General features: G+C 44.7%; 1 protein-coding gene across 2 annotated transcripts in view; it reads right to left on the bottom strand.

The window, feature by feature from the left end:
- The window catches only part of Ets1 (ETS proto-oncogene 1, transcription factor), a 121,758-nt gene that overhangs the window by 81,182 nt on the left and 21,973 nt on the right, over positions 1–18,603 (bottom strand). For both annotated transcript variants that reach the window (XM_013123931.3, XM_040730262.1), the window contains exon 3: positions 15,360–15,504. In XM_013123931.3, coding sequence (XP_012979385.1) covers positions 15,360–15,504 — 145 coding nt within the window. The remainder of the gene's footprint in view (positions 1–15,359; positions 15,505–18,603) is intronic.

The following is an 18,603-nucleotide window of genomic DNA, read 5'->3' as shown; positions in this document are numbered from 1 at the left end:
ATTGTATACCTACATTTATAGGAGTACTCCAGAATAGAATCACAAAGACAGATAGCAAAGCAGTGATTACTGGCCAGCAGAGGAAAAGATGAGGAACACTGGCTGTTAATGCTGGGGGATGTCTTGTTGAAAGCACAAAAGTGTTCTAAAGTTCAATTGTGATGTCAGTTGCATACTAGTATAGATATACTAAAAAAATACTCTTATAACATGCATTTTAGGGCTGGAGAGATGGCTCAGTGGTTATGAACATGGACTGCTCTTTCAGAGGACCTAGGTTCAGTTCCCAGTACCCACACGGCAGCTCACAACTCCCTGCAACTCCAGTAAGGGTTCAGACACCTTCACCTAGTCATGAATGCAGGCAAAACACGAATGTACATGAAATAAAAATAATAAATAAATTGTTTTTAAAACCTTACATTTTAAAGGAGTTAATTGTACAGTACATATCTCTCAGTAAGCCCATCTCAATTGATTATTTGACAAATAAAACAACTTCAGTTTTCCAGAGACAAAAGCAAGAGAAATAAAAGAAGGAAGAATTTCTCATCATCTAGAAAAACCTTCCCAGTGGGGTCTATGAACATCATCTTAAGACCATTTACTTAACCAAAGTTCAGTGGAAAAAAAGTCTAACATTTCCATGACCTTCTTTTCTAAACTTCCTAAGTGGCTTAGAGAGAGGCTGCCTGGGGAACTCCAAATGGAACCTAAAAATATTATCTTCTGGCTTTATAAACATAAGGAACACTAATGAAGTGAGGGGCAGCAGACCCAGGAATGGACTATCTCATTCAGGTTGGGCGGCAGGGTGTGGGGGTTGGGGAGGCTGAACACATCCCTGAAGGCAGACAAAAGGGCCAAGGGTGGAGGGGGGCAGCGGACTGGGCCAGGGAGGTGAAGATCAACACAGGGTAGGAAGAAAAGAATAACAATGATCTAGGATACATTAAGCAGAGCCCGGGTGACCACTATTCTAAACACCAGTAAAACAAGCCTTTCCTGAGCCAGACTGTCCAAGTTTGGAGGGGTGGCTGCTCCGCAGACAGACCCCTGGGCCCTCACTTGTGTTTCACTTGGGAGCTCCGCTAAAAGTCATATTGTGCGGGCCCTCCCTTTTACAGTGTAAACATTTCTTGTCATTCCCTCCTCCCTAGAGCTCAGGAGACGCTGCTCAGTGGGCTTATGTCTGCTTGGGCTCTCTATCAGGTCATGTCAAAGACCCTAAGGTCTTTCAAGAGAGTCATTTTATTTTGTAGCCCCAGTATCTTAGGACAAATCCATGTGAATTCACACGCATATAGAAAGGGTTCTCCCAGCTTCTTCTATTGGGATTCCTATGAGGAAGTCAATACATTCCTTCTTAAGCTTGAACCAGTTTTCTGTAACTAAGAAACAGAAAGAGGTGTAACTGACACACAGGGTTAAAAAGGAAGAAGAGAGTCATAACTGCCAGCTTTCTGCCAGTAGATTATAGATTAGGATATGGAGGTAGGGAACGAGCAACATGACTGAAGAAACCCAGGGACCTGTGTGTAACCCAGTTGAGTATTCACAGAAAACCACCCAAAGGAACACCTCCGTGAGCTAAAGCTCAGATGATATGACTACATTACTTTTCCTACTGCTCTTTAATTTGAAAATCATCTTCAAAAAGGTGCGTTGCTTTCATAGTGACTACTTTAAAAAGTAAACCATGCATGGTCCATGTGGATGTGAAAACTCATAAGGCACAGTCAGGCAGAGGACAAAGATAGCGTTAGAAGCAATCAACCAGTATGGACTCTCCCTACTCTTTCCTTCAAGACTTCTACTTGGATTATAAAGACGGGGAAAGCATTGTCCTCCGTCTGCCCACTGTTCCATGAATACTGGACTTCCCAACTGGAAGGCATAAAAGGAGTAAGTGACCAATAATAGAAGAAGTGCAGAATCCCATTGCCAACTATTTTTCTGTAGCCCCAGTCTCTTACCAGGTCCTTCCTACAATCAGCACATCCAACCTGTATTTCCCTTTTACCTTGCAAGCAGAATAAAAAGAGCAGTCTGGACCCAGTGGCTTTCTTTCATACCTGACCTGCTCTTTGCACTTGACTTTTCTAACACACACCATCAAATTCCGCTTTAAAAGTTTCCATCTTATGTGATAGAACCATATAGAGAATAGTAAAACCCTGTTTCAACTCCTTCTGAAATATCCTTTTGAAAAATGTTAGTCTTAAAAGATATTTGAGATGAAGTAACTCACAAACTCCTTTAATAATTAATTTCAAAGTTCAATTTCCTCCTAGCTAATGTAAATCTCCCCCCATTTAATACCATCTTTTCCTAATGCTATTTTAAGAAGAGTTAAACCTGTATTTTTCTCTTTTGTTCCATTTTTTACTTGTTGATTTCATTTTACATTCCAACCAAAGTTCTCCCTCCCACCCATCCTCCCACCCCACCCCTGCCTCCCACCCATCCTCCCACCCCACCCCTGCCTCCTTCCACCCACCTCACCTCTTCCCAGTCCCTTCATCTCCCCCCAGCCCACCCCTAGTCCACTCCTCTACACAGGTAAGGGCTCCCATGAGGAGTCAACATAGTCTAGTACAGCAGGTTGGGGCAGGGCCTGGCCCCTCTCCCATGCATTAAGACTGAACATGGCATCCCCTCCATAGGGTATGGACTCCAACAAGCTAGCTCATGTACCAGGTTGGTATCATGGTCCTACTGCCAGGAGCCCCTCTGATAGTTCAAGCTGAACAACTGTCTCCCACATATGGAGGGCCTACTTCAGTTCCCTGGTGTCTCCACAGTTGTAGGTCTAGAGACCATGAGTTTCCATGAGCTTGGATATACTCATAATTAGCCTTAATTGATTTTACTTAGTTCCAACTCACTGAATACATGAGCTCAATTTCTGCAAGAAGCAGTCAAAAATTTTAAAGCTGAAAAGATAAACAAAGGAAGATGTGTGAATATTTGGTATCTTATTCCATTTGTGTTGTAACAAAATACTGGAAGTTAGCTAAACAGCAAAGTACAGAGGTTTATTTAGTACCCAGAAAGACAGCACAAGGGGCAACCAGTAACATTCACTGTGCTCTGGTCTGGTCCTCACAGAATAAGAGATAACACTGGGGGAAACATCAAGGATAAGGGAGGAGAGATGTGGCAAGACAAGAAAAGGAGACTCCAAGGAGTTTTCTCCACTTGGAGGTCCTTTTCATGAGACTCACAGTACCCTCCTGAGAACAGCACAATTTACGATTCCAACCAAGGGTAAAATGACTTTCCCCTAGAGCTCTCTCCTCAGAGAGGTTCCTGTGGAACTTCAGGAACATCCTTAAACCACAGCACCAGGTACAGCATGGATGGCACAGGAAACAGGCTGAACATATCTGCATTGAGGAAAGCTTACCAGATATTAGAATGCCTTTCTCCTTCCCTGTGTATCGTATAATAATAATAATAATAATAATAATAATAATAATAATAATAATAAGCTCGGGGAAACTCCTTGAAATAAAAAGAGATCAAAACAAAAATGTTCCTTCAAATTCACTAAAAACCTGCAAGATCAGAGCATATGAGAAAGCAATTATTTACTTAGCAAAAAAAAAAAAAAGTGGAATTTCCCTCCTCCATCACCCACTCAGTTTGTCTGAGAGCTGCTGGCAGCCCTGGGGAATGAGGCAAGCATGCCGAATCCACAGCCCAGCCCTTCTCCCTGCCTTCCCCCAGCTCTGCTCTCAGACATGTCAATTCTATACTTTGTCAGGTGCTCCCCCTCCAGCTCCCAGCTCCAGAGCCTCGGTCCTCCATCACATTGAGTTTAAAATAAAGAAATGCTTTTCCTAAAGAATTCACACACAAATAATCTCATTACCCCAGTGTTTGCATTTATACAGCAGACATCTTCTGCCAGGAGGGGAGGGAAAAAAATCACTCTACGCTCACTCACACGGAACAGCTGCAAGGAGAGAAATGGTATTTAATTCATTGTGAAATATTCAACAATGGCTACACTGCACTTTTAAAAGCCTTTTGATAGTAAAACCCACAGGGAACAGCCCATCCTGTGTGCTGGAAAGCAGCTTCCCCACAATTAGTCTCTTTATTCGGGTCTGAACATTCTGTGTAAACTTCAGCACGTGCTATGGACACTGTGGATGGCTTCAAGGGTATAACCTTTCAGACACTTTGAATACTTTCCTCGTATTCAGGGTCTCCTTAGTCTGCTCACAGACCTGTCCCGAGGGGGGGGGGAGTCAAGGGTGAGAAGCAAAGGGGAATGGGATATTTAGATGAAGAAGAAGAAAATCCTCTGGACCCCAGCTAAATCCCAACAAAGGGAAACCCATTCTCCTCCACACACAAGCCTTGTAAATTACCGGGTTTATTCATGCCCTCAAATAGCCAATGTTGGAGCAAAAGAAACCAGAGTGGAGATCCAAAAATAATCGGAGGACAGTAGCTCATTTCCCTGCTCTATCACTGAGATTTTCATGGGTCTCTGACTTGTAGGAAAGCTTACATTGTCTTATCTGGGCAGGATAGTGACATGAGTCACAATGAATAGTAAAAGCAGAAACTAGCTGGAAAGACAAAATTTATACAGTGACTGAGAGAATGGATCATAGAGCAAATTTAGCTTAGTTTTTCTATCTCTCCCTTGTTTATTGTCTTCTTCCCTCCCTCCCTTTTTCCTATTAGAACTACCGTTCAGTTTTTCCCTCCTGTACAACCATACCTCTTGTCAGGAAGGTGACAAAAGTAAAAGACACAGATGCATAAGCCCTAACGCACAGGGGGTGTAAAGAACGGCAACACCCTCTCACACAGATTAGCAAAGGCATTCACTGGAACGTTCTAGAACAAAATTATTCAGACTCTGGTTTCGCTAGAGAAGAACCAGGTATCAGCATATTGATATTTGTCTTCAAGAAGAAAGTAACCTAAAAGCAAATACATGCAGGACACTCAATAGGCTCTGCAACTGTGTCAAAAAACAAGAGTCAAAAAAAAAAGGTTTCTTTCAAGAAATTTTGCTGTTCAAGAAATTTAAACTCGGAATGTTCTGTTAAAAATGATGGTGAGGAATGGGAGATGGCTCAGAGGTTAAGAGCACTGGCTGCTCTTCCAGAGGTCCTGAGTTCAATTCCCAGCAACCACATGGTGGCTCACAACCATCCATAATGAGATCTGGTGCCCTCCTTATAACCTGCAGGGATACATGCCGGCAGTATACTATATACATATTAAATAAATAAATCTTTAAAAAAATAATGGTGGAATGCTTACACAATCCAGGTCTATTTGAGGTGAATGGCATCTCTTTTTTTTGTTTTCCCTTATCTCCCCTGGGCTTTCCAAGAAAGTCTTCAGGCATATCTGATTCCAAATGCTACTGGCCACTTTTGTTATAAAAATCCAATACGTGGACCTAAAGAGATGGCTCAGTAGTTAAGAGCACTGGTGGCTCTCAACCCAGGTTGAATTCCCAGCAACCCACATGGCAGCTCATAACTGTCTGTAACTCCTGCTCCAGGGGATCTGACATCCTCACCCAGACATGTATGCAAGCAAAACACCAATACACATAAAATAAAAATAAATAATTAAAAAAACAATACTTGGCCAAGGATCATCAATCAGCCCTATGTCTTGCTGTGCAAAGAATGTCCATCTAACATACTGATGAACATGGGAAACACTAAGATGGTACCAGGAAGGCCAAAGGAGCAGGACTCACATAGGAAACCTGGAGTCCATCGCTCTCTTGATTGAAGAGATCTGAAAATTGCCATTTGCCTACGTGAATTTGCAGCAATAGGCCCTGGTCAGAAGCTTCAAGAGAAGTCAGAGATCAGACATGAAGGGTTAAGACACCAGAGGACAATGTCTAGGCAGAGGCACTTGGCTGGGATTGTGTAACACTTGGCAGTTCACCTGCTGTTTTTACCTCTACATGCTCTGACTCAATGGGTAGATTGTCCCAGGCACTAGTGCCACCACCACTCTTTGTCCCACTGTATGAGGTGAAGGTGGTGGGCACAATCAATGGCCCACTAGAGTGTTTTCGAGAAGCAGATTCAAGAAGTTCACAGAGGTATCCTTAGAAGCACAAAATAAAGTAGAAAGATGTGACTGGACATTGGGCAAGCCCATGATTCTTATCTCCAAGACAATGGGATGGAAACAACCTCCAGATTTAAATACAATCTCTGGGGATCTACAGAGCAGTGGAAAGGGATTTGTAGGAAGGAAGTTGACACCAGTGAATTCATTGCTGTTAAACAAGATAGAGAGCCATTTGTCCTTTCTATCTGCTGCAGGAGAGCACAGTGGAACCTCTCCCCTGACTGCAGAAGATCCTAACTTCTCTGGAGTCTCAGACTATTCAGAGGAGCAGGGGAAAGCAAAACCCTTGCATGTAATATTTTTAGCAAGCTCATGCTTTCCTAAAACTCAGTTCTGACAAAAAACCCCATTCCATGATAACCAGCAGGCCTAATACTTGGCAGAATGTTGTCAAGGTTGATGGTGTATAAGCAGGGCACTGAGTAAAAGGTCCAGGCAGTTAGGACCTGGATCTGCACATGTTTAAATCGTGGGCATTTCTGCTTCCATGCACTGCTTGACAAAGTCTACAAATGAGGGGTCCTGACTTGCAGAGGAAGTAGCTTTGGAGATTGGGGTTTAAATCCCACCTGAGAAAGAATGAATAGAGGTTGTGGAAATCTCTTTTACTAAAAAGGTAAGCATCTTCAAAGTCCGTGAGTCTTAATAGGATGCTCAGGAATAGGAAGAGCAGATCCCTATAAACATACACAGTGATGCAGAGAAGAGAGGACCCACTCTTCAGACAGTGAGATAGGGCAGGGTCTGAACTGGAAGTCAGAGGCCATGCACAGGGGTAAGCTCTGAGGGCCAAAGGCTACCCACACATCAGGAGAGAGGTGATCTCTCCCATAGTGCAATTAGGCCTCCTGTTTGACCCCTGACTTCTGCCCCATGGGATATTTATGTTCTCTGGACAGACAGCAAGGGGGCAAAACATAGACTCTGATGGCCCTTAGTAGGGTAAGAACTAGATGGAGGGAAAGGGGGTGGGGTGGAGGGAAGGTAGGAGAAGGGAGAAAGGAAGGAAGGAGGCAGCAGGCAGGCAGACCCGCTGGCTGACTGGCTGGCCTTGCAGTCACAGGGGTCTACAAAATCCTAAATTTGCTTTCTGTGGATCCATGCCTGGTCCTTGGTCATGTCCACATTCAATCTGTTTGTTTGTTTGTCTGTTTGCTTCTCTTGTCTCACTGGAATTCTGCAAGGTTGGCACTCTTTTATCAGAAATTAGGAAGCTGAAGTTCAGAAAGGTTCCGCGGTTTGTGCATGGGTTGCAGGTCTAAAGAGCTGGGCTCTGGAAGTCAGGTTATGTTCCCCCCCCCCCAAACTGCAGGGACTGGGCAGAGAGTGGTGACCCTGCTTGCTCTCCCACCTACCCACAACTCCACTAGCCTCTTGCAAACTAAATCTAAGTCCAAAATCTCATCTGTTCCAACCGTTTATTTCTTAAGCAGACGTGCCACCACAAACCAAGGAGACAGCAGGCAGGCCAGGCAGTCCACGCCTCTCCCCTCCCAGCAATTGCAGCTGCCAAGACTAGGGCTGGACGCCCCACCTCAGGGTGGGTGGCTGGGGCGCTGCCCGGCTGGCAGTGCCGGGGTTAACCCGGCAGCCCTGCGGAGCAAAGATTTCTGTTTTATTTCAGTGGGGGAAGTGTGTGCTGCCTGATTAGCTGGATGGTTTCCTCTTTTCCCATAACCTCCAGACCCCCACGGCCCAAGTGTTTACTCTCTGAAATAAAAAATCTGCTGGTGTTTTTCTTTTTGTGTGCTCGTGTATTTTGGGAGGATTGCAGAGGAGGAAGGCGGGGTCGGGGTGAGGGACCAGCCTGGGGGAAGGGAGGGCGCAGCCTCCAGCTGCAGAAGCTGCAGCTCGGGAAAGCAACTTCTTAACGAGGGAGCTGGTCTCTTGCTCTGGCAGCTATAAACACACTGAACATCTGGAGGCAGAGAGTCTCTCCAGGCCAGACATGAGCACCACAGGCTGTCCCTGCCCAGCCGTCCCCACCCCCTCGGCTCTCACACCCCCTCTCGGCTCAGCCCAACTCCAGTGTTCTCACATCATCCACCCACCCGACCACTTCCATTCACAGAGATCCGCAGCGCCCGCTAGCAGCCGGCCCGCGGGAGCCTAGAGGAGACTAGCAGGCGACGCCAGCCAGCAGTGGCCACCCCGCCCCCGCCCCTGTTCCAGAAGAGGGGTCAAACTGCTAGAATCCAATAAGAACTCGGTGCCCCGGGGACCTTTTCCCAACTCGGACTAAACATTTTGTGGTTTGAAAAAGTTAAGAGAACTTTCCCCCACCTCCAGAGTCCCCTGGGAGTTTCAGTGCAATGCTGTTACTTCCTTGACTTTTTTGAGAAACAAGGAATTTATCTATCAGGTGGTCAGGCCAAAAGCATGCTTGTGTGTTAATTGTCGCTCTACTAGCCCTGCCAAAATGAGAGAGGTTCTTTCTGCACTTGGGACTCCTTTCTTTCCCAGCGTCTGTAGAAGGGAGTCTCTCTCTCTCTCTCTCTCTCTCTCTCTCTCTCTCTCTCTCTCTCTCTCTCTCTCTCTCTCTCTCTCTCTCTCTCTCTCACACACACACACACACACACACACACACACACACGGCCAAGCACGCACACCCCCCACCTCCCCTTGCATCATTCCAGTGAGCATCGATCCCTAACTGTACTGGGTTCTTCTCCCCTCTCTTTCTGCTGGTGAAATGACTTATGGTGAAGGGTAATACTGGCAGATACAAGATATGTGGTATATGATATAGTGGGGAGGGGAGCGGAGGGAAGCAGAGAGAGAGGAGGAAGAGGAAGAGGAGGAAGGAGGGAGCTAAAGGGTAGGGGTGTGTCTTGGGCAATGAGAAAGTGGTAAGACTCATTAAGTCGGAGTCAGGCATCTGCTTTCTCTGGCTCCTTTGAATCCACACTCAGACTATGCTGGATGGCAAGGATGTCATTTATTGGCTACAGGCCATGCTCCTTTATGTCTTATACTATGGAACCAGCATGAGAACTCAAAAATAAGGGTGAGGACCCATTTGAAGATTGGAGACTCAAGGGACTTACCAAAAACTAAAGGACGTGATGCTGTATTCTTGGTCTCTCTACTACACCAGGCTAAACTCTCTGCCTGGACAGCACAGTCTTATTTAGATTCAAACCTGTACACAAAATGGGAAAGGAATCTCAACGTGAAATAGCACAGACTTGAAGATGTTAAGGAAGCAGGAGGCCCGAGTCTAAGAGAGGCAGCAGAGCCAGGGTCAACCGGGCAGTAGCAGGCACCCACAGCTGGCCAGAAGGCCACCTTCAGTGGCAGAGAGAAGCTCAGGGGCACAGATACCTAGATATAAGAAGCAAAGAGGTAATGGCAAATGTGGATTTGGGCCTAGGGTCACCTACTTCCTCTTATTTTAGCATGCCCTTTAAGGGCCCCAGAGATGTGATGGGGTAGGCTATGTGACAAGACTGTCCAGCCTCAAGCTTCCCTGGGCTCCTTCTTCTGGGGTACCTAATCAGGGCTGTGAGGCCCCTAGCATGGTCTTCTGTGGAAGATGAAAGTTGTGACAGGACTATAGCTAGCTCCTTCCCAGACAGCACAGCTGCCAAACCAGAATCAGAGAAACCCAAAGTGTCCATTTCCCTTAGTGGCCAGACCCTGCTTGCTGAAAAGAGGAGGGTTTGCTAGTGTTACATAGAGCTATATAGAGACTGCATCTCAAAAATAAGAGAACAAATATTTTAAAATAATAATAATTAATAAAAAAGCTAGTTGCATGGAACTACCTTTTGAAAGTTTAGACTGATCCATATTAAGTTACAAAATCAAGAAAATTCAATAAAATGTTGAGGATGGGGGCCTGTGAAAGTTCCTTGTTTGCCTCACTATAGGCCAACATAAGTCTTCTCTGACAAGGACAACCCAACATTCTGTCTCAGACAGATTTGTTCAATATTGTGGTATCCAACGTTACAACATCCAGGATACTCTCAGACCCGCAGGCTCAGAATTGTTTGGAAGAACAAAGAACCTTAAAAAAAGTGTTCTAGAAAAGAAAAATGTGTCCTGAAGAAAGACAGAACAGATATGTGCAGCAGATGGAGTTTAAAATGCTGGTTTTTAAGCCCTAGAGCCTTCATACGCAATCATCTGAAAGAACAAACCTGCCACGAGCATAAACATTTCAGGGCAAGGTGAGTCTCCATTGAAGTCTTGCTGGCATTTCTTCAACACTCTCAACACTTGAAAGCCAAACTGGAGACTCTGGGTTTCCTGTGAAGCATCCCACCTGGCTGTCAATGGCTCTTTCCAAACAGTACCCAGGTTTGATCCCTCCCAGCCGCTGGGCCAGATGACAAAGCCCCAAGAGAGACCATGAACCTAGCCTCTCAACATGTCTCCCACATGAACTTCTAGAGTTTATTTGGGAAAGACATTCTTCAACTCCACCATTTTATTAATAAATTTGTTTTTAGAAATTTTAAATAGCAAAATTCAAAGTCACACACCCCCTCCCAATATTGCCAAGCCTGTGTCATATGTGAGTGTGATATTTCATATGGGAACCATTTACACACACACACACACTCTCTCTCTCTCTCTCTCTCTCTCTCTCTCTCACACACACACACACACACACAAATGTACCCCACACGTGCAATTTAAAAAAGAAGTTGTTGCAGGCAAGAACTATGTTTTCTCTTTCTCCATCTGTCTTCCTGGGACCTACCATGTGCCACTGGCAGTCAAATGAGTTCAACCAATCCATGGGTCACTTTCTGACTCAACCCTTAGGCATTTTTTGATTTCCAAAATGTACTTTACAGGACAGTGAGTCAAAAGGCACTTGAAGGCAATGATTCACAGTAGCAAACATGCATCATATTTACTGTATGCTGACATGCTTCAAGCCTCATAGATATGAACCGGTTGGGTCTCAGCGGGTGACCTCTAGAGTTCCAGCATCAACAACAGGGGCAGCTTCAAGAATTGTATTGGACACAAACATTTCTTAGCCCTCACCCTGGAATAGAGTCTTAAAGCCTGTGATTTAAGATTCCAGAATTTCTAGTTCAGTGAGTCCAGAGCGAGAGTTACATTTTATATATCTGAAGATTCTCTCCTCCTCCTCCTCCTCCTCCTCCTCCTCCTCCTCCTCTTCCTCCTCCTCCTTCTCCATCTTCTTTTCCTCGTCCTCTTCTGCTGTTGCTGCCACTGCCTGGTGAACATACTTTGAGAACCTCCCTGGCACGTGAGGAAACTGGAGAATCAAAATCAAGTTGCCCAAGGCCACACAGTGAGGAAAACTTACTACAAACCTAAGCAATCCCCATTAAGAGCCTGGGTTCCTATACAGAGAGATGCTGACTCAAAAAACAAACAAATTCCTGTATGCCTTACTCTTGGAAACTCTTCATTCTTTCTCAAGACAGATGAGAAGCGGCAGGATTCTGGACATGAAGGTAGATGAAGGTTTTACTGCACTCAGCAAACAAAATGTCCCAAACTGAATTATACAAGGGAAAAGGTGATGCCTGGAAGCTCAAATCAAGAACTATGGTGATGAGAATGAAATTCATTCTTCTCTATGCTCTGTGGCAGTACACTGGCTTTCATCTTAAGCAAGTATTTGACATGAGTGTACATTGATCAAAATGCCACTCTTATAAATTGAGCTGATCCAAGACCAAAACCATCCCTGCGTTTGAAAACTAGTCCCTGAAATGAAAAAAAAAAAAAAAGATGCCACCATGGAAGAGGGCCAGAGTGTCATGCTTTCTGATAGACTCTTTGGTAACTCTTGATGACTCTGAGTAGCTAAAAATCACTTATAGACAGCTAGCGGCTATGGATGAACTAGGGTCGTATTGTCTGAGTGTGGAGTGGAGTCTCCGATTCCTAGCTCCCAATAGAAAACAAGCATTGCCTGACTCCAGTCAGGGCTGGGCTCCATTTCGAGGGTTACCTTTTCATCTGAGAATGACTTGCATCTACCTTGTCACTTCTCAACAGGACTGTGGGCAGGAACTAGCCCTAAGGGCTCATGACAGCAACATGTTAGTGAGATCTTAGAGACAGGGAGAAGGAGCCTGACACACACAATGATTCTTGTTATGGTGATGGAGAGGGAGGTGCTGAAGCCGACTGAGGAACAGGACAGAGGAAGGGAACAGAAACGAGGCAGGGTCAGTGGGCTACACTCCAGGCAGACTATAAACAGTAACAGACATTACAGCCCTGGCTTGTTAAGGAGCTCCATTGATTCACACGGTTCCCTGACAGAAGGATGACGAGAAGCTGAAACAGAAAGGGCCCATTCATTCATGCAGAACACCAGCCCTCAGCCCCCATTGGCTCTCCATAATGGCTCCAGGCTGATAGCGAGGAGGGGGCCGTGGCAAAAGGAGGAGGAGGTAAAAATGAAAGAAAATGATGACTGCAAGATCATTGTGAAGCAATGTACAGCTGCACAGGCAATTGCATGCAAATGTGACTTCCCTTTTTAGCTGTAGTGAATGTCCTCAGAATCATGTATTTTTTCTCTTTCACACCATCTCTCCTCTCCTTCCCTGCTCATTTTCTGGGCTCCCCACTTCTTGGCCCCATCTCAGCCATCTTTTCCCATCACCCTCTCCCTCTTTTTATTTTCTGTCAGTTCTACACATCTCCGTTTTCTTCCTCTATCCCTTTTTACCTATTCCAAGCTTCCATAGTTGCTGAGTTCCTTCCCCTTATTAGTGAGGCTTTCCCTAGTCAAGCCTCAGTTTAGCTTTATTCTCTTCCCCTCCATCCTTCCCTTCCTCTCCTCCTCCTCAGCCTCTGCCCCTTCATGAATGGATGGAAACAATACTCTGATGAAGGCCGCTATGAGGGCGCCTGGGTGTTGACGGTTGGCCCCTCCTGTCAGTATTCCAGGCACTGGCAGATGTGTAATCCTTGGAAAAGAAGTCCATTCATCCCTTCTGAGAGCACAGGCGTGAGGCGGAGCAGGGGTGGGAAGTAGCTATGAGTCGGAGGAGGGGAAGGAAACTGAAGTTATAAATAGGATGAACGAAGATAAAGAAAAAAAACTAGAGTATTTTTCTCCCTTTCTTTTTATTCAGCACATCTCCACCAAAAAAAAAAAATGTGCCACAGCTGGAGAAACCATTCCTCCATCCGAGTCTTCCTTCTCCCTTCCTTATAACCCCACAACAGTCTTCCAAATGACAGCCCATCACTGAGGAGAGCTGGGCCACAGCCCAGAGAGAATTCCCGTGGAAGCTCCTGGACAACTCACAAGGCAAAGGGCAGACAAGGAAGGCTCAAGGTTCTTGCCAGATCTTTCCATCAGAGGGAGCCTGAGGAAGTGGGAGCTACGGCCTAAAGTTGCAAACAGATTGCCACCAACTGGTAAGGAGCCAGACCCCAAGGAAGTAGTCTATCATTCCAGGCTGCAGTGGAAGGCTTGTCAGGCCATTCTAGGAGAGGTTATTATTCCCACCAATCTTCCCATGCCATCCCAAGCCACAAGCCTAGGCAACCCCAGCCTCTGTCTTGCAGTCATCAGCTGTGGCATGAATATTATATGGCATCACTAACAATCCTTTGTATTTTAAAGATAAGAGTAGCCTGAGTTCTTATTCATGTATGTCACAGAAATTGTCTCGCTGGACCTGAAATAAAAACTTTTTAATTTTTGATAGTCTTGGCAAGAAGAACAACAAAGATATCATCCTCACTGGAGAACTGTGTACTCCTCAAACAAGAAAAAGAAAGGCTATGCCTATTTCTTGGAAAGAAAAGACATTCTCACTTTGGAATTATGAGTGAATGAGCCTCAGCTACAAATATGATTCAACTTGTAGCAAGCAGAAATACCATCAGAGCAACAGTCTAAGGCAAGTAGCTTTAATCACAGTTGCATTTAGTAGATAAAAACCCTAAGGCTTGCAGCATTAAGAACATTCCAGAATTATACAAATCTAGGCATGACTATGTGGGTCTTCTGCTTATATAGATAAAATCCAATTTGTTCGAATTATTTATTTAATTTTTTATGAGCCAGAAACTAGGAAGAGCATCCCAATCTGTACTGGCCATCACAGCACGCCCCGCCCCCTACAGCATGCCCCGCCCCCTATAGCATGCCCCTGCAGTAACAAGCACTGTGCCGTGCCTCTCTGTTTATCTCTGCCGCAGGCTGAAGCACAGACAACAAAGCAGATATTCATTTTATTTTACAAGACCCTTACCATAAGTCAGAAGGATAATGAACAACCAAACCACCACAACAAAGAATTTCACTCAATTTCCAGAAATTACCCCAGTCTCATAGCTTCACTTGTCTAATTCCTGAGAATACATATTTCAATATGTGGGCACAGACTTTTCTTATGTTAAGAATCTATGCTAACAAAAACTTCTAACAAATTTGGAGCCATTGTATTATATATATTATATTTCATATATGTGATTTTAGCATGGTTTAAAATTTCAGACCCCCAAATTCAAGTTTTACATTTGCTATTTTCTTCACATGCTAATAAGTAAACAAGGAGCAATAGGATTTAAAAGAAACGGAAGTGAGCCCTGAAAACAGAACACGGAAGCACAGGTAACAACTTGGGGCTGCTTTGGTTGGTTGGTTGGTTGGGGCGGGAGGTGGGGGGCGGCTGGAGGGAGGCAGGCAGACCTCTACAGACAGGTCCAGAGGAGTCTCTGCCAGGGAGAGACAGGTCCAGAGGAGTCTCTGCCAGGGAGTCTCTGCCAGCTCAGGAGAGGGCGGCCTTGTAGGCAGCAAGTCAGGAAGGAGGCCTGAGGAAGCTGCTGGCAAGCAGAAAGGGGTAGAGGAGAGAAACCACAGATGCCAGTGGAGAATAAGAGAGCTGAGGTTGGTTAATGGAAGAAGTTCAGCCTGAAAGAAGGCTAATCAGCTGCCTTCTGTTTTTCGGGGTCATCCTTGAAGATGTTGAAATGTGTTTGTCAACAACCATCTTTAAAGACAGGAAAGTGCACCGAAGACACAAAACCGTTTACATAACAGAGCCAACCCAACCCCTCTTGGGCCCATTGGTAGTTTCACCTTCCTGTCGGACAGAAAAGTGGCGCAAAGTTATCGAAAAGACACGGGGCTTTCCACGAAAGAACAATAGCCTCTGTGCCCATTCAAGTCTTGGAGATGTTGTTTCAGAGAAGCAGCCCTCAGCAGATTTCCCTGGCCCTTCAACTCTCTTGGCATTCCCAGCTTTTGTTTATGTTCCTACCTGAGCCATAGTGTTCAAGGCCAGTGGGAACTTCCTGAGTGGCAGTCTCATCCCAGAGTGGATAAAGAGGTCTTTGCTGATGATAACTGGACTGGAAACCATAGGTCATTCGAGGATCTTCAAAAGCGTTCATAGGTCCCTGCCTCTGTGACCAGTGAAAATAAAAGGGCATGTATTAGGAGAAAACCCTCTACAGTTCAATCCTGTTACATACATGACTCCATACTATCCAATCACAGATATGCAAAAGCAATCTATCAGTCGAAACCAGACACTCATTCCCATTTACTTGGCCCTCCAAACTCGCAGGGAATGAGAGGAACTGCTGATTTAGACTATGACTTCATTTATTTCTACCCGTGCCTTCAAACATCTGAGAGGCAGCTTTTACAACCTTCAAAAACCTTCCTTCAGAGTGAACAGCAAACATGACCATTTCAGACTTACACAGTCTGGCCTTTTTCTACCAGTATTATCTCCCTCTATAAAAGCATCATAAAAGAATGTTCTTACAAGACAATTCAGTGTCATAGAATTTGTGATAAATAAATGCCACAGGAAAAAGGAAAGAGTGGATCTCTACCATAAAATCTATTTCCTTTGTTATCAATTGGTAGGGGGAGGTTTTGATGACATAAGTTGCTGGTTAAGAACAGTCAATTTCCTGTAGTCTCTGGAGACTTATGCCATCTCTTTATTAGCTTTATTAAATTCACAAAACAGACATTGTGAGAAAACCAAACATGCTATGCAGAAAACCATATTTCACAGTGTTTAAAAGCCTATTCTGTGAAGTCAGATGAATTCTGGTATATATAAATTCAAACCGAGGCTATACCACTTACACAAGAGTGCAGGTCTGTCCCTTAATCTAACCCTTATAAAGTAGGAGGGTTGAGGGATTGGAGAGATGGCTCAGTGGTTAGGAGCAGCTGTTCCTCTGGGTTCAATCCCCAGCATCCCCATGGCCCCTCACAACCACCTGTAATTCCAGTCCCAGGGGATTAAATGCCCTCTTCTGGCCTCCTTGGGTGCTAAGCACACACGTGATGCACAGACACACATGCAAGCCAACACCCATACACATAGAGTTAAACTTTTAAAACATATAAGAAAATTACATATAAAGCAAAATTGAATATCAAATGTGTTCAATAAAACAAATACTTATGAAATGCGTGTAAGAGTAGTCTAAGCAAAACTTTGTCATCACTACAAGGTAGGTGTTTTTTTTAACCTAAGAGACAGCCGGGCCCTGGTGGTGCAGGTCTACAGCACCAGCTCCTCAGGAGGCTGAAGCAGAAGAGCAAGTTCAAGATTTGCCTGAGATCTGAGAGGCTAAAGCGGAGACAAGGCAAGTTTGTAGGCTGCCAGGCTATAAAGAAAGTTCAGGTAACTTAAGGAGATTGTGTCTCAGAATAAAAGTTTTAAATTAAAATGAGGTTTTCTGTAAAAAAAAAAAAAGAAAAGATAATTTTCTTCTATTCTTGACAAGAAACCGTGAACCTCACAAGGATGACACCAATGGCCACGCCAAACTGGACAGCGCAAGGCCACAAGGCTGCAATGCTACACCAAGGACTACAGGTCACCGAGGGAAGCTGGGAGCAGGAGAGGTGGCCTTCCCCAAGGAAGGGGACACAAGTTAGTTACCCAGCACTTGAAAACGCATATAGAGGTAACACTATACGGACTGAACAGGTTATATTTAGGAATATATGTGTGTGTATGTATATATATATATATGTATATACACATATACGTGAGTATATACATATGTGAAAACACACACAAGTAACATTTTACATACTGAACAGGTTATATTTAGGAATATATGTGTGTGTATATATATATATACACACATATATGTGAGTATATACATATGTGAAAACACACAAACAAGTAACATTGTACATACTTAACAGGTTATATTTAGGAAAATATGTGCATGAACACATATGTGTGTAATAACAATTAGTGAAGAAAAGAGGCCATGAATCTGAAAGAAAGCAAGGAAGAATATATGGAGCATATAGGGAGGGTTTAGAGGGAGGAAAGGGAAGGGAGAAGTGTTGTAATTATATTATAATCCCAACAAGTTAAAAAAAGAAAGAAAACCAGGAAGGATAGAGAAGGTTCATAGAAGAAAGGCCCTTGCTGCCAAGACTAACAACTTGAGTTCAATCCCCAGGACCCAGGGAGCAGGTAGAATCAACTCCAGAGTGCTGTCCTCACACCTCCACATGCGTGCCTAGGCATGAGAATGTTGGCGCCACCACACCACACACACAATAAAAAAAATGTTCTAAAAAAGGAGCCACTGGGGCTTAGGAGATGGTTCGGATATAAAGCTCTTGCTGCACACATGTGACAACAGCAGTTTGGAACCTCAGAAGCCACATAAAATGCTGGACAGGCCACTTGTGATCCCAGAGCTCCTGGAAGCTGGCTATCCAAACTATGTGGACTGGTGAGCCCCGATTCAAAGAGAGACACTGCCTCAGCCAGCAAAGCAGAGAATGATGGAGGAAGAAGCTACACAACCCCCATCTCTGCCTTCCACACACATGCATGCACCAGCATGCGGGAGAACATACACAAACGCACACACATACACATGCAACCAAAAAAGAAAAAAAAGAAACTATTTTTTAGACACGTTCTCTCTGTGACTGCCGGCAGCCAAGCCAAAGGACTTTGTTTTTAAGAGCGAGATGCCGGCACATGCTTCTGAGAAGCCTTTCACAGTTCTGTATTCTAAACACCTGCCTGCTTATTAGACATTTCACGAATCTACTTGATAGCCATTTCATAGAGTATAAGAATGACCTTATTACTCAACAGAACCACATCAACAGCTTCCATTCATTACGAAACTGCCCCAGTTGAGGAGAAAGAAGCAGGGTATTAGTGGGTCAGAAATCTGGGTGGTGCAGCCGTGTCTCATTGTTTAAAGGGAACCACCTAAACTAAGCTACTTCACGGAAAGGCTCTTCACCTGCACCTTCCTTTCTTGGCTGCAAATGGGGATGCATCCGTGAGATGTTTGAGCAACACACCCATCTCTGTCACAGTCTGAAGGAAAGCATCTGGCAGTTTCTCACTTGCTCAGCCCCAAGCACTTGCTAAGGGAACTGATGTGCACCACACACCTGCCAGTGCCAGCTGGCACGCTACACACCCTGCAAGTATGGCCACTTTGAATCCCCACCAGCATCCTCTAAAGACAGCACCCTTATCTCCA

The sequence above is a fragment of the Mesocricetus auratus genome, unplaced genomic scaffold, assembly GCF_017639785.1.
Source record: "Mesocricetus auratus isolate SY011 unplaced genomic scaffold, BCM_Maur_2.0 Super-Scaffold_100022, whole genome shotgun sequence".
Taxonomy (NCBI): domain Eukaryota; kingdom Metazoa; phylum Chordata; class Mammalia; order Rodentia; family Cricetidae; genus Mesocricetus; species Mesocricetus auratus.
Note: the sequence above shows the minus strand (reverse complement) of the source record. Positions and strands in the feature narration are given on the sequence as shown.